Raw genomic sequence first — 16,196 nt, 5'->3', positions numbered from 1 at the left:
TGGAGGAGGATGGGAGAGCTGAGAGATCAGGAGGCAAGTGTGACCTCTGAAGGAGAGAGAGAATTAAGGAAGGTCTCAGGCTTTAGGGAACTTCCAAGAAGGTTTCAGCAAGGCTAACAGAATCCTCAATCCAAAGTCACGGTTCTGAGACTTGCATGTCTCCAGGAGCATGCCTTCCTTTGTATCCCTGTCATGCCCAGTCATTGATGGAGATCCACTCTTGGGGAATGTGCCCTGGTGCAACCAGGGTGTGCTCCTAGGAGATCTGAGAGGCACGATTGCATGTCTGCCAGGCCAACTTCCTGATCTCTCAGGAAGGAAAACAGGTGTGTTCCACATCATCTTCCAGAGGGCTCAAGTTGGTCTGAGCCGTATTGCCTGCATTGATAACCTGATCACCCAGAATTGGCCAAAAATTGCACAAGTCTTACAGTAAGTATCTTCCTCAGGAGAATATACTAAAATGTAGAATTGCCTAACTTTTTTAAAGCCAGGTTTATTGAGGTATAATTTATAAATATTTATAAAGTTTACCGTCTAAAGTGTGTATAGTTGAGTGAGTTTTGACAAATGCCTAATTTTAAGTGCTTATTTCCCTTGAAATCATGAAGAACTCCTAAAACCGGTCAAATGTTGCAGAGCTGCAAAATACAATATGAAAATGTAAGTTGCTACACTGTAGTCATTCTTCATGCTTAGCAGAACTCATCTGTAACACAGGAATATCCCTATAGGAAAGGGAGTTGAGAACAGCTGAACTCTAGAACTTCTACGCGTACTGAGAACAATGAAATACGTCTGAATTTTTGGGAGCCCTTATACTTCGGTAAGGCTGTCATTGTCCAAAATGTTTTGGAGACTGCCCTCCAGCACTGAAACTACAGATATTAGATTCACAGCTGCTGAGAGTGGCTTCAGACCGCCCAGCAAAGGCAGAGAGGCTAAACATTGTTCTGTGGGATTGGTATTGACATTCAGTGTTGACGGGTACCTGGCCTGCTTCTGGACCTCCAGGCCCCAGTCATTTATACTGGCCTTCCTCCAGCCCTGTCAGCCCCGACTCCAGCAGAGGCTTAGAGGTTGGACTGATCCAGTACAACAAGAATGCCCAGCACAGCATTTCTCAGAATATATACTGTGGTCCACTTAAAAAGATCTTTAGGAAAATGTATCTTACAGCCTATGCTTGACGATTCAAAACACGTGGTAAACAATAAAAGTTTTGACAAATCCTGTAGAAACCATTTTAAGCTGCTTTGCAAAAACACTTTGACCATGAAAGCTTACCTTTTACATTTAACCTGAGATGCTGCAATTCCACAGATGCTTGCTGCTTAGGGACCAGGAGCCAGATTGAAGAGAGAATATCCTACAGCTCCAATCTTAGGCTGAGCCCTGTTACGGCTCTGGTCCTTTGATTTCCATGGAATCCCTGTGTGTTATTAAAATAAACCCCTTTCACTTGAACTGTCTTGAGCTGGTCCCTTGTTGCAAATGAAAACTCTGTTTTTGTCACACACAAGTTCCTTGTTTGGACCAGTGACAATTTCCTTATCTAGCCTATGTGTGAGCGATTTTTCAGTCTGAATTTTTTTCGTTTGATTTTATTCTCACAATCATTCTGCTCTCAAGCTTACTACATTTTCTACTTATAGGTTTTCCGGTTTTTCCAATTTAATATCCATGAACTTATTTAAGGCAAATAGCAAATGCCATTTGTAATCTACTATTGTGTTGCCTCTCAAGACTACTGTTTTCTCTTTAACAAGCAGCCCCCCCTTTCTATTTTCTAATAGATTTCTGCAGATCCTAGCTTTACCCTGTGTAACCCCAAAAGAAGCTGTTAAAGAGAACTGGATCAGACTGTTAATATTCCCCAGGTCTGCCAAACGTTTTCCAGCATTTTAGATAAAAACAAAACAAAACAAAGTCCAGGGTATACTACGAGGAAAAGATAAACATGGTAAACATCTGTCAAAATTCATAGTCTTGTAACATATGGTATAGTTTTTTAATGTCATTCTTTGGGATAATCATTAATCATTTCTAAATTAATAAAGCCCAGCTGTAGTTTGCTGGGGACACATTAGATTGGACCATATATAGTCACTGAGTATTTTTGACCTGTAGAAATGGCAATTGCATGTTTGAACCTGATAGAATTGCTCATAGGAGAAATAATTTGGTCAAAAATCAACATCTAAAAATCAGGCTGTTTGCCTTCCAATCGATGAAGCTCTTGGAGCTGATATCTGAAACACCTATCTGGGGCTGTTGCTGATCTCAGTTTCTCTCCCAATGAAACGTCACATACGCCTTGTATTAGTTGCTGTGACTGCTGTAACAAATTACCACAAACTGGGTAGCTTAACACAACAGAAATTCATTCTCACAGTTCTGGAGGCCGGAAGTTCAAAATCAAGGTGTCGGCAGGGCCGTGCTCACCTCAAAGGCTCTAGGGAAGAATCCTTCTTGCCCTCTTCCAGTTTCTGGTGGCTGTTGACATTCCTTGGCCAGTGGCCACATTGCTCCAGTCTCTACCTCTGTCTTTCCATTGTGTGTGTGTGTGTCTAATCTTCCTCTGCTGCCTCCTTATGAGGACATTTGTGGTTGCATTTAGGGCCTACCCAGATAATCCAAAATAATCTCAAAACCTTTAACTCAATCACATTTGGAAAGACTTTTTTCCCCCGTAAGTTAACACTCACATGTTCAGGAATTAGGATGTGGGTATCTTGAGGGTGGTATTTTTCAGCCTACCACAGGCCTCACTGCTCATTTTCAAGGGCCAAGAAAGTGTCAGCCCACCTCTAGGCCCTTAGGACCCAACTAAGAAGTCTGTGTACACCACTGAACCTGTATTCTAAGTCAGTTAACCCAAAGACACTTCAAATTTGGTGAAAATTTGTCCAGCTATTTTCAAGTGCTGTAACAAAGAAGTATAAATAGGAAAGAGGGACAAGAAAAAGAAGGAGTAACAGTTTTAAAGTCACTAGTAAAATGGCACATCTTTTCAAACCCTGGGCATGTGCTTATTTTATGACTAAAATGATCTATTTTGAAAGGACTGGAAAAAGCTGTGGCCTTCTCCTGACAACTCTAGGAATAAGAGTCCTGCTTACCCGCTAGTTTAATTTGAAGACAGAAGCAGTAATTCAAACCCAGAACCAAGAAACTTTGACCTCATTGTCCATAGTCCAAAATCAAAAGAAACCATGAATAGGCAGAACACTTCTAAAAAAGCCTAGCATCCATGCTTCCCTCTGAGATAGGAGGGCTTCCTAGCGCAGGCTCCCTCACACAGACAGGCATAGTGGATGGAATCTTGGGTTTGGAATGAGCAAGTTGGGTTTCAGGTCCCAACTCCACTAGAAACTCAGTAATTTTTAACAGGTTAAATTTCTGGGTCTCAGTTGTCACAAAAAGCAACTCCCAAGTAATGTACTTAATAACATCAACCTCTCTCCTGGAGCTATAACCTTCCATATGTCTTCCCAGGGCTTACTTGTCTGGCATTCCTTCAGGGCTATAGAGGCATCATATCTGAAAAGGCAAATAAGAAAATTTCCACTCTTGTTCACTCCCATTTAGTTTTCTCTATAAAATGCAATCTCCAACTGAAAAGGATTCTTCTAGAAAGAAAAATAAGCAATTGTGGGCCAGTAGATTGATTATCTTAATATGAGTTCAATTCTGGGTTTGCTGTCAGTAACCACTACAAAAAGCAAAACAGTTTTTCTAAGGAGATAGTACTAAACAAGAGAGAAATCCTCTCCAGCTCTCAGAACTAAATCCAAGTGTCTTTGCGTATCTCCTTCTAAGAAACAAGTGGCTTCTTTTCTAATGAATTATAGCTACTTTAGTATCCTGAAACCAGGCTGGGTCCTGGTTCTCTAAAATGAATGAAGAAATGTTAAATTAAGCCATGTGACAGGGCATGGAGGGGGAAATGATTTTATGCAATATACTAAATTTAAATTCTGCTTTTGCAGTTAAAACAAAAGCAAGAAGGGGAAGAGGTAAGGAAAAAAACTGCAAAGGCAAGTGAAAACAGTTTCTCAGAGTACTGGGTTCTTCGTTTTTCAATTCCTTTTGACGGTGTTAGATTTGACTTCATTCCGATGTTTAGGTCTATTAAGTGGAAACAGAACGAGAAGTCCGTGGGACACACTGCCAGGAAGCATGATTTGCTGAAAATGAGGCTAAAATGAAAAGATGAGACACCTTTAGTTATGAAATCACACAGTTGGCAAAAGCTATTCGCCAGTCAGCGACACCATAGCTGCCTGGGCCTCAGTACAGCCATGTTTTGACTCAGTCTTGAGATTCTGGTTTGTGATTTCCCACTCTCCGCCGTACTGCTGAGCACTCTTTTCTACAGTACTCCTGAGAGCTCCAGAACACACCAGAAGAAAAGGCAGCGAACAGAGTTGTTTCAAAGCAGGCGCTGGCTTTTCTTCGTGCTGCCTCGGCGTGTTGGCGGAGAGACACCATGGACAGCTCTCCAGGCGCCGCCGGGCTGGTCCCGCGTGCTGACTGTCCCAAGCCCCCTCCCACGCCCGTCAGGCCGGTGGGGGCGGCCGGGGGTGGTCCTGACACCCATCTTGGGCACGTATCAATACCCAGCCCCCAAAGCTTTTCCCCAGAGTCCCTCCCTGGCGCCCACGGGGAGCGTTGGTAAGCTCGGAAGAGCGCACGCGAGGAGGCCAGGGAGACCAGATCCTCCCTCTCCCGGCATCCCCAGCGGTGGGACCTGCAGCGGCGGCCTGGGGGACGCGCCGCCGGACGCGAAGGTCACCGCGCGCAGAGCCTGCGGGCAGCCCACCTGCGCAGGGTCCGCAGGGCGGCCGGAGTGGGCGGGGCCTCCTCCTGACGCCCCGCCCCTTCCCCCGCGAAGGGCGGCCCTTCCGCCCCCGGCAGCGGCGCAATGCGGAAGAGATGGGCCTGCTGGAGCGGAAGTGACGCCTCCGGCGGCTGTGGCGGCAGCGGCTGCGGGAGACGGAGGAGGAGGAGCCGGCGGAAGAGGTGAGCCAGCCGGCGGGGGGCGGGGAGCGGCCGCGGTCAGACCCACCGGCGGCCGGGCGCGCGGGCGGGCGCTTCCTGAGGCAGTCACCGCCGCCGCAGCGGGGGCGGGAGCGGTGAGGGGCGACCGAGGGCGGGCGGGCGGGCTGCGCGGGGACCACCGGCCGTGTGGGGCGCCGTGGCGGGCGGGGGCTGTGGTGACAGCGGCTGTCAGCCTGCCTGCGAGAAGGGAACCCAGTCGGTTCGGGCGCCGGGTCCTCTCTTCTGGCGCATAATAGACGGATTGGGCTGCTCGGCGCTTCCGTCCCCGCGGGAAGGAGCCGTTTTTCCGGGCGGTCGACTGCCCGGGACTCCGAGGAGCCCCGGTCGGGGCCGCGTCCCGACTCGTGACTCTTCCCGGGTGACCATTCATGTGTACGGGCTCCCACCTGCGGTTCCCAGCCGGCAGTGGCCCGGGGGGCGGCGGTCCTCGGTTCCGCTTCCCAGGCCCTTGGCCGCCGCCCCGGAGAGCCTGGCGTGTGGGCTAAGCCTTGTCCCCCTCCCGTCCCCTAAGGAGCTTTGAACCGGCCTCGCTTCCCTGCCCTCCAACGGACCCTCCTTTCCCCCCGAAGGGACGGCTTGAAGTTTCCGAATCGGTTCCCTTGCAAAACGTAGCGATGAATCCCGAAGCAGGAAGCTGATAAACAACTCCGAACGAAATACGCTCAAAATTCTTCCCTTTGGTAAACATAAAGTAAACGGGAAAACTCATCCTAACCCAACCGTTCATGGACTTAGAGTGATAGAGCCTTGACGTGCCGGGAGAATTGGTCGCTTTTCCTCTTGCCTTTTGGCCAAATTCGGTGACGACTTATATTTTGGAACAAACCATTCTCTCCCCAGCTCCGTTTTTTCCACCCCCCCCCACCCCCCCCCCCCGCCCATCAAAACCTGGCAGGGAGGGACTTCTGGATGCCTTGCAGTTCTTGCTGCAGGAGGAAACATCAGCTTCATTTGCTTTGCTTTGCTTGGTTTTCACAGGGCTGCCTCTGAAGAAAGGAGAATGGCGTTCAGCAAAGGATTTCGGGTCTATCACAAATTGGACCCCCCACCTTTCAGCCTCATAGTGGAAACCAGGCATAAGGAAGAATGTCTCCTGTTCGAGTCTGGGGCTGTAGCTGTGCTCTGTAAGTCGTGTTATAGCCCAGCTGATGATGGTCTCTGTTTTGATTTTAATTAATTCAGACTTAACCATTTTTTAGAGAAGACCCTGATAACCCCCTCACTGTATTTTATCTAGCAGATTATGCTTTTATTTCCTTTTAATCAAACCTTGCTGTCTTTTAAACTTTCATTTTCTTTTCTTCCTCTGCTGCAGGTTTTTCCTGGGGGTGGGGGGAGATGCAGATTTTGATTACAGGTTTTTGCTTTGTTGGGTTCTTCTGCTGCTTCTAAAAGTAAGTCTTTCCAAAGAAATATGGTTGCAGTTTATATCACATCACATAAACCCATAAAATGACTTGATTGAGATCTTTAATGAACAGAATTTCTTATAGGTCTGTAATAGTAATGGACTATAAGAATATTTATGTGTCTAATATTATTGGAGTGTCTTATGGTGACAGCCTTATATTTTCATTAAGAGAATTGTAAACATCTTCTAAAATTACATGTGAGATATGTGATTGATTTCACATTATTTTAAAAATTATTTTGATAATCTATTTTAAAGGACTACTACACTACAAGAAAAATAATAGATTAGTAAGATTTGGGTTATTTTGTGGGCAGAAGAATAAAATTAGAAATAAAAGATTAATTTGAATATTACATTTCTTTCTTAATTTGAGATTTTGGCAGATAACTCCAGTTTGGAATTATTTGAAATGTGATTGTGTTTTTAGAAGCTTTCTAGTGGTAACTATTTCTTTGTCATATTTTTGCTATGTTAGGATCAGTTTAGTTGCTGGTCATATTTTTATAAATTAAAAATAGTGTTTGAAAATCATACTTACAAATATAAGCCCCTAAATATTTTAAACTATTAGACTTTCTCTAGATTCAATAAGTGAAAAGCATAAGACCCTAATCTTTGCGTAGAGAATATTAACATCAGTTAAAGTGTGAAGCTGATGTTAATTCTCTAAAATAGTAAAATTTTATCCTATTGGGGAAAAGGGTAGTGACATAATGAAAAGTCTTAAGCAAAGAACGATGTATAAGACAAATATATATTTTTGGTACATTTAGTAACATGATTTGAATGAGCAGGAAGGAGCTATATGTGTTCCAAGAAACAAGTGTTAGTAATATGGGTTATACTCAATGAGTATGGACTTAATTCATTCAAACTGTTTTTTAATACTTAAATAAACTGAAATATAACTGGCTGCAATATTAGTTTGCATGGCATATTTTTTCATACTACAAATATAATTCTTATACTGATAATTCTTAATTAAAAATATCTGGCGGGGTGGGGTGGCCCTGTGGCATAGTGGTTAAGTTTGGCATGCTCTGCTTTGGTGGATTTCTTGGGTTTGGATCCTGGGCATGAACCTATGTCACTCATCAGCCATGCTGTGGCATCATCCCGCATATAAGAAGTGGAGGAAGATTGGCACAGGTATTAGCTCAGGGCTAATCTTCCTCAAGCAAAAAAAGAGGAAGATTGGCAACAGATGTTACTCAGGGCTAACCTTCCTGGGGGGGTGGGGGAGAGAAATCCGGGGGAAAAATGTTTGGTTTAGTAAGTGAAACATTTTTCAGTTGCTTGTGTTTTTTGGTGACATTACCTGATTTCCTAATTTGTCTGAATTTTAAATGTTTCTTTAACTGTGGTTACTGGTAAAAGTGGGAGGTCAAATTTTCAATTACAAAGTATGTATTACCTATAGTTATTAGGATTATTGCTATACTTTACTCCAAGGTCAGGAAACCCAAGGATAATAATATTTCCAAACCTTTAGCAGCCCTCTTTTATGCCAAATAATGGTTAAAAAAAAAATCCCTAAAACCAACCGTTTTGGCATTAACATTCATTTGAAGGAAAAGAATGTTAAAAATGTTGTCTTAACTCTTTATTAATTCTATTTAGTTTTATTAGATTTAGACTGTATAAGTCATTCTTTCAGAAAGTTTGAATATTGCCTCTCTCCATAAAACTAGCATAAATGGATATATAATGTCTTAGGTATGTTATTAGCTTTCCTACTATAAACTTTACAGTAACACTTAAAATACTAATATTTAAGAGCTAACAGACCTTGTTATGAATCATTTGACTTGTAAAATTAATGTGACATTCACTTTGGAGTGACACTGAGTTGTGTATTGTGCTGCAGAGTATTCATTTTTAAAACGTTCACATTTTTAAAATGACCATGGTATTCAGAGAACTGTACTTGGAAAATAGTGGGGTGTTCTCTGTCTTCAACAATCCCAGCCCCTTGAATTTCACTGCATCTACCAGAAGAATCTTCTAAAATTCGTTTTTGATATTAAATCAAAATGTAACCCCGTTTTTCCATAAGATTGAGTTCAAACTCCTCAACCTGTCAATCAAGGCCTTCCATAATTTGGCTCCAGCCTGTCTGTCCAGTGTTGACCTCCTTTGAGGAGACTCTCGTGGTTCCTCACTGCTTTCCCAAAGTACCATGCTTTTTCCAACCTTGTCATACTGTTCCTTTTTACGCCCTCTTCCTCCAAGACGGTTAGAATGCTTTTCTCTGCCTTCCCTATCCAAGCCTGTCAGTGCCAGCTCCAGTCTTCCTCCTTCAGGAGAATCGGCCCTGCCCACGCACTCGAGCTCACTCTTGTCCCTTCCTTCCCTTCATTTCTCTAGAACTTAGTCTGTATCACGAGCTAGAGACTTCTCTGTGCTGGTTTTGTTGTTCTCTCCATGCTTGTATGCAGGTGTTTTTCTTGAAAGTAGATGGTGAAAGTGACTGTAGCAGGACTCAGTCTTCTTGTACGTAAAGTGTATGATTTCTACAGGCCCTGATTGCCCTGGCTTTAAAGAGTAAAGTTGAAAAAATTAGACGTCTTAGGCAGTACATACCGTTGAGTATTGGCAATCACTTAATTTTCTTGGCTTATGAGAGAAGTGCCATGAGATACCCAACTTGAAATCTTATCTTTCATATTATTAGCACATGTGAAAAATAGGGTGCAAGTGAAAATACAATGAAATTAATCTCCGATCACGGATCCTCACAGGGACTGAGCGTCTGCTGTTCCTACCTTTAGGACTCTGTCTTTATGTTGATAGCATTCTAAGCTTAAATCAGTCATGGTGCTATGACTTAATCAGTGAATGAGCCGGTGGTTTTTAGCCCTGGCTGCACAATATAATTACCTGGGGAGGTTTTTACAAGTACTAGGCCTGGGCTTCAGCCCCCAGGAGATTCTCATGCAATCAGATTACAATGATCATTTCTGAGCATAGTTTATATAGGCCTTTCGATGATAAATTATGGAATAACTTTTTTGGCTTGCAAATTTTCTCCAAAATAACCATGTTTCCAGAATTTTAATGCTATTATTGTCTATTATGGGGCCAATAATGAGTTTTCTTGAAACTCTCAGCCTAAACCAGGTACTAATGCTCTGTAGCACTTTTAGTATAGTGCTTTCACACTGTGTGGAGTTGTGTTCAGGTTTCTGTGTCTGGCTGCTGTACTCCTTGAGAAAAGGGCCCATGTCTTATTAATTTTTGTATCCCTAGTGCTTAGTACAGCGTTTTACTCATAGTTGCAGAATAAATGATCATTACATAAGTGGGATAGGCAGAAAGGTTAACCTAAACTAGAGTACAGAGTTGACAAAAATGCAGTATTCTGTGTTTGAAAGTATGGTACCTTTTTCTATAAAATTTATTTTTTATCTCCTCAAGAATTGCTGTTTGGCTGAACTGCTGATATAAAACACGTGTATTACACAATGTTTGGATTTGTTACTGAAAAATCCTATTGGAAATAACTACTAGCCACATTATTAAGGTTTTTCTGAAATGCCAGTTAAAATGTGTGTGCTTGTTATTTATGACTTCTATAAATACTATTAATAATTTGTTTTAAAGTTACTTTTATTTAGATGGAAAATAATTTCATTATTGATTTCTTTTGTTGCATTTATTTATTTAAAAGAACCTCTGAAACGTTCTTATCCTTCGATAATAGTTAATGTTTTTAGTAGTGTACCCATTTTTAGTGTTACTCATTTTTCAAAATTATTAGTCCAGAAAAGTGTGCAATTAAACTGAAAATTTGATGTGTAAGGAACAGTGGTTCAGTGTAGCAAGTGGGCTCTCTGTGACTAGTATGTTGTGTCTGGACCTGTGTAAGCAGTAAATGTGATGGTCAGCAAATTATAACACTACGTATTTTTTCTTGGAAACTAACTTATTAAGAGATAAAAGAAGACATCTATCAGTTTTATTTCGGGTTCAGTTTTCCTCGTCTTTCTACGGTTACACACATAAAAAGACCATCACAGGGGAAGGACAAGGAGCCAGACAGCCAGATAGATGCATTAAATTCACAAGCCATCTCATTATTTTACAACCCATCTCATGCTTCAGTAAAGGTATCTAATTTACTTCATAATTGTATCCTAAGTAGAAGAGGAAGTAAAGAGAAGGTCAACACATGGGAAATGGGGAATGATTCTAAAAACAGAAGTTATGGATCACCTGTTTAAAGGATGGGGATGTAAGTTCCTAGCTCTTTAAAATTGGAGCTTTCGTTCTTTTTGACATCTCATACTGGTGTGGTAGTAAGGATTAATTGCGTTTATCTGTCTAGTGGTAAGATTATTTTCAGGTTTTCCAAATCAGGGCTCAAAGCATGTACTTGAATAGATAGCCAAGTCATATCACTTTAGTCTGGACCAGGTTTTACCCCAGGTTGTCCATCTGTATTTCTTTGTCTACCTAATTTTTTTTTTTATCATGAAAACATGAGCCACAAAACTATGCAATAATATTCTGGAGTTCTCTGTCACAGAATGTGAAGTGTCTTGCTTTTTCTATGAAACTGCCCACTGTAAAGGAGTAATAATAATTGCCATTTACCTGAGACTTACTCTGCTAGTCACAACATTGAGCCAGAGGTTCCTAAACTTTATTGTTTCATGGTGTCCTTGGTGTCTCATTAAGTTTTTCATAGCACCCCTAAGCCACAGTTGTGTTTGTAAAATAGTTAGGACCAAACAATAGATATTTATGTCCTAACAACTTTAGTAGCTGCTTGAAAAAAATATTGCAAACAAATTGAAAATAATTTATTTCCTTTGTAAATAACCACAGTTATTTACTAATGGGATGTGTGTGCCTGTTGTGGGCTGAAGAGCTTTTCAGACCTTGGGATCAGATTGGACAGAACCATCCTCATTTCCTGTTCTGTATTGATTTTGAAGTGGTACTTGGTTTTCATCATAGCAACCACTGAAAACCCACCTTCACAAAGATATGGTGTCATCAAAGGAATGTATTCCAATCTGATGTTAAAATTCTGAACTACCTCAAGCTAATAGTTTGGGCAGTGTCCAACATATGATGAGTATCTCCATGTTTCCTTCAATTTAAAATATCCTGCAGCTTTCCTGGGAGTTTGCTGAAGTGTCCTGGAGCATCTCAGCATACAGTATAGGAGCTGTGGCATTAGAAATGCTTTATTTCATTTAATTCTGTGCATTGTGCTTTTATCCCCATTTCACAATGTGGAAACTGAGGCTTGGAGAGATTAAATAACTGCTCCAATGACATAGCCTTACCATTTGATTTTTTCACTGTAATTATTATTTGTGCTGTTGTGAGGGTGCTGGTTATTATTTTTGGGTTTGGGGAATGAAGAATGAAAAGAGAATGCCACTAGAAGATTTTAAAGTTGGTTGAAATTGGTAGCATTTTCTAATGAGGGAAACATTAAACTTGCTGTGTTTTTGCCTACAAATTATTAATATATAAGATAGGAAACATGGTTTGATTTAGAGTTAGGTCATTAAAAACATAGAAACATAAAGTTTGTTTGCTGGGCTAAGTTAAATGTCAGGTTCTAGAATTTTGGCTGACAAATGTAGTAGGTGGTGATGACAGGCAGTGTGCATAGTTTTGTTTTTTTAATTGCGAAATGCTGCCAGTCAGCATGATTGCCCTTTAGATAAGTTGCAGTATCTTATCTCTTTTTAAGAAAAATTTTCAAGTTGAGAGAAGTGACTTTTTATAGTTGACTTTTTCTGCACAGAAATAATGAAATTTAGACTTGTTATATATCATTTTATGTAAGGGTTGCAAAAATTCATTTTCTTTTTGTGAATAATTTTTGGAATGTTCATATTTAATAGAAAAGAAAATAAACAGCAACTTAAATATCAGTGCTTTAAAAAAAAAAATCAACTTCTCTCTTCTGTCCTGGCCCGGATGGCAGGATTAGCCTACTAATGTAGGGCCAAGCTAGTAGTTCCTAAGTGCTTTCATTTCTTTACCACATAACTTTACTACAAGGGAATAAAAGGTAAAGGCAAAATTTCTTTCTCACTGAACAGTGACGCCTGTTATGTGACTTTTTATTCTACAATTTCAGGTCTATCAGATGTTCTGAATTGTCCTTTAAAAGATAACTAGGCCAGGACTATAAGAGGATGTTCGCTTCTGACCATGATGGTATAACAGGAACTGGATTTACCCTCCTACCTTAAATAAGAGCAACTGCAACAACAAAACAAACAAAATACATGAAACAATTCTCAGACATCGAACAATAGGCAGCACAAGATACTGATCCCAAGAGAAGGAAAACAAATGAGTTGAGCCTTACGATTGCTTCAGTTATTGCCTCGAGAGCTTCCAGGCTGCAGCAGTAGCAGGATGAACCCAAACAGAGCCTGGCGGTCTCCCTCAGTTGAGGAGACAGAGTAGGGACTTTGGGGAAGCAAGGCAGTTAGAATTCTCGGGACTGAGTAGCAGAGAGGAGACAGCTTCATGGAGAGTTCCAGAGATGTGTAGAGAGTTCCCCTGGAGACGTCAGCTGAGTACTGGTCAGTGCCAGAGTGTGAGGAAGCTGCCTGAGGCAGGGAAAGAACCACCAAAAAGGAGCAGACAAAAATTCCTGGAGCTCACACAGGGCTGGGAATAGTTCATATTCTAAACAGCCCGAGTGGAGAAATCTTTCAGTAGTTGGGCAATTGGGTTGAATCCTCAGGAGGGTACATTGCTTTAGTAGTGGGGCAAAGCAGCCTCAGCCTGAATGCCTCTACGGATCTGTCTGACAGAGCAGCTGTTTCCAAATGACTTGATTTCTAAATAACCTAACTGGACTCCAGAGCAAAGTTTAAGAATATTTATAAGAATACAAAATATATTACACATGTATCCAGCATTCCACCTGTAAAATTCACAATGTCTGACATTCAGTTAAAAATTACCATGTGTGCAAAGAAGCAGGAAAATAGACTGCATAATGAGGAGAAGAGTCAATCTGTAGAAACAGATGCTAAAATTAATAAGGACATTAAAACAGCTATTATAAATATACTCCATATGTTCAAGAAGTACAGGAGAGAATGAGCCTTTTAAGGAGAGACATGAGAAATGTGGAAGACCCAAATCAGACCTCTAGAAATGAAAGTAACAATATCTGAAATGAAAAATACACTCAGAGGGATTGAGAGATTAGTGTGGAGTAAATAGCGAATTTGAAGACAGAATATTAGAAACAACGCAAAATGAAAGACAAAAAAGATGAAAATAAATAAACAGAGCGTCAGTGGGCTGTGGGACAACTTCAGGTGGCCCAGGGTATATGTCTAATTGGATTCCTAGAAGGAAGGGAGTGGGGCAGGAACATATTTGAAGAAATTTGATGGAAACTATAAATCCACAGATCCAAGAAGCTAAATGAATCCTAAGCAGAAGAAACAGGAAGAAAACTATACCCAAATACATAATCAAATTGCTTGAAACCACTGATACAGGGAAAAGTCTTAAAAGCAGCCCAAGATAAAAAAGACATATGTACAGAAGAATGAAGATACAGATGATGATAGACTTTTCTTCAAGAAACAGTCCAAGTCAGAAGATGTGGAGCAAGAGCTTTAAAGTAGTGAAAGGGAAAAAAATCCCCCAAAACTGTCCACCCAGGCTTCTGTATGTAACCACAAAGCTGATGTGAAGACTCTTTCAGATATGCAAAAGCTAAAAAAAGCCAGTTGTAATAGGCAGCAGTTTAAATAGTATTGCTTTTCTTTGCATCTAGTGCCAACATTTTCAAAAATTCTGAAGTGGTAAAGTCTGAATCAGTGAAATTTTGTTATTTAGTTATGTTTAAACTGTAAGTTTGAAAGAAGCATAAAGAGTGGAGTGGACTAGTGCAATTGGCGTTAGCCTCTTTAGAATGCCAAAACGAGGTATCGCTTTAAAAATTATATATATTTTTACTGCTGACAATTTAAATTTGGTTGAGTTTTTTACTGTTTGTTAATAAAGCATTTGTTTTCATCTGTTTCTACTAAAATAGATTTTGCAAGTGTAAGCCATTGTTCCTCTGTAATGGTACATAATATAAGCACACGTATTCACATTGGAGTGCATTTCATAGCCACTGAACTAGTCAAATTACTGTGAGTAATTTGGCATTTGGAGAGATGAATTAATTCCTCTTGGTCAGTTGGACACTATTTAATTACTCCCTCAGTTTGGGTTGAAAGACTTTATATGCCCTTTAATTCCTGGATGATTTTGAGATAACTAAGTCAGTGAAAAGAAAAAATAAAAACCAGAATGTTTCTTATTAAGTTATTGGCTAAACCATTAAATATTCCTATATATTGAATATTATTAAAATACCCTCTTCCATTTTATTATAGCCCTCTTCTATGACTTTATATATATAAAGTGTGTTTACTTATATAAACCACGTCTTAGCAATAAATATTTATCATGGATTGTGTTTCATTTTATTCACTGGTAGACCATGGGATTGCTGTAGTCTGTTGAATACCTTACTGAAATGTAGATAAAGTCTTTTAATATCTTGTGGACCATGTGCAAAGTATAGGCAGGTGAATCTTATAATTAAGTAAATTTCTAGCTGATTGTACATTAGTGCTCATTAGTGGTCTGTCCTTGGTCAACATTGAGGATATGTCTGGCCCATCTTGTTTAACAGTTTCATCATTCTCTTGGAGAATGGGGTAGACAGTATGGTTATCAGATTTGTAGATGTTGCAAAACTGTGTGGGACTGATACAGATCTAGGTAGAATAATTATTTGCTTTGGATGGCACAGTTGAGATCCAGCTTTTTCAAACTGAGATAATGGGTTAGAACCCACAAAATGAAAATGCACTTCCCCTTTTAGTGGATCATTTTGAGTTTTGTGTCTGTTCCTGAACCAGCTGCTATGGCTACAGGGATATCATGTACTATTTGAATCAAGCAGATGATGGGCAAAAGAAGATAGAAATTACAATGATTGTCTGAGTTCCCATAATATCCCAACCTGTATGGTGGCTACATAATAAGGAGGGGTTGGAGTAGATATGGGGTGGACAGTCACATTGACCACTGCATTCCTTCAAACTGGATCCTCCTTTTTTTTTTTTTTGAGGAAGATTAGCCCTTAGCTAACATCTGCTGCCAATCCTCCTCTTTTCGCTGAAGAAGACTGGCCCTGAGCTAACATCTGTGCCTATCGTCCTCTATTTTATATGTGGGATGCCTGCCACAGCACGGCTTGACAAGTGGTGTGTAGATCCGCACCTGGGATCCAAATCGGCAAAAGCCCAGGCTGTCGAAGTGGAACATGTAAACTTAACGGCTGCACCACCGGGCTGACCTCAAACCCCCTCTTCATTCAGTCTTCCTTATTTCAGTGGGTTTTACTCCATCCACCTGGTTGTTTAACCCAAAACTTAAGAATCACTGTCTACACCTCCTTCTCTCTCACTTCACACATTCTTACCAGATCCGGTCAGCTCAACCTCCTAATTTCATTGAGAGTCCATTCACTTCATTGTTGTAGCTGTTTCTACCCCAGTCAAGCCATTGGAGTCTCTTTCTTGGACTGTTATTATAGCCTCCCTACCTGGTCTCCCTGCTTCCACTCCCTCACCCACTCTCCAATCTTTTTAAAAACACAGTTTAGATCGTATTGTTTCCCTGCTTAAAACCCTTCAGTGGTTGGCTACTGAAGTTA

The 16,196-nt window shown here is 40.9% G+C and overlaps 1 protein-coding gene across 37 annotated transcripts in view; it reads left to right on the top strand.

Moving 5' to 3' along the window:
* The first annotated feature begins 4,882 nt into the window (after positions 1 to 4,882).
* SYNJ1 (synaptojanin 1) overlaps positions 4,883 to 16,196 on the top strand; it is an 87,757-nt gene continuing 76,443 nt past the window's right edge. For 22 of the 37 annotated variants that reach the window (XM_070488777.1, XM_070488779.1, XM_070488775.1 and 19 more), the window contains exons 1-2: positions 4,884 to 5,025; positions 6,043 to 6,188. In XM_070488777.1, coding sequence (XP_070344878.1) covers positions 4,928 to 5,025; positions 6,043 to 6,188 — 244 coding nt within the window. In that variant the 5' untranslated portion in view covers positions 4,884 to 4,927. Of the gene's footprint in view, positions 5,139 to 5,628; positions 5,745 to 6,042; positions 6,189 to 6,379; positions 6,459 to 16,196 lie in introns of those variants that run through there. The other 15 variants (XM_014827588.3, XM_014827586.3, XM_070488786.1 and 12 more) reach the window with 5 other exon arrangements.

Source organism: Equus asinus, chromosome 18 (genome assembly GCF_041296235.1).
Source record: "Equus asinus isolate D_3611 breed Donkey chromosome 18, EquAss-T2T_v2, whole genome shotgun sequence".
Taxonomy (NCBI): domain Eukaryota; kingdom Metazoa; phylum Chordata; class Mammalia; order Perissodactyla; family Equidae; genus Equus; species Equus asinus.
This window is presented reverse-complemented; position numbering and strand designations above follow the sequence as displayed.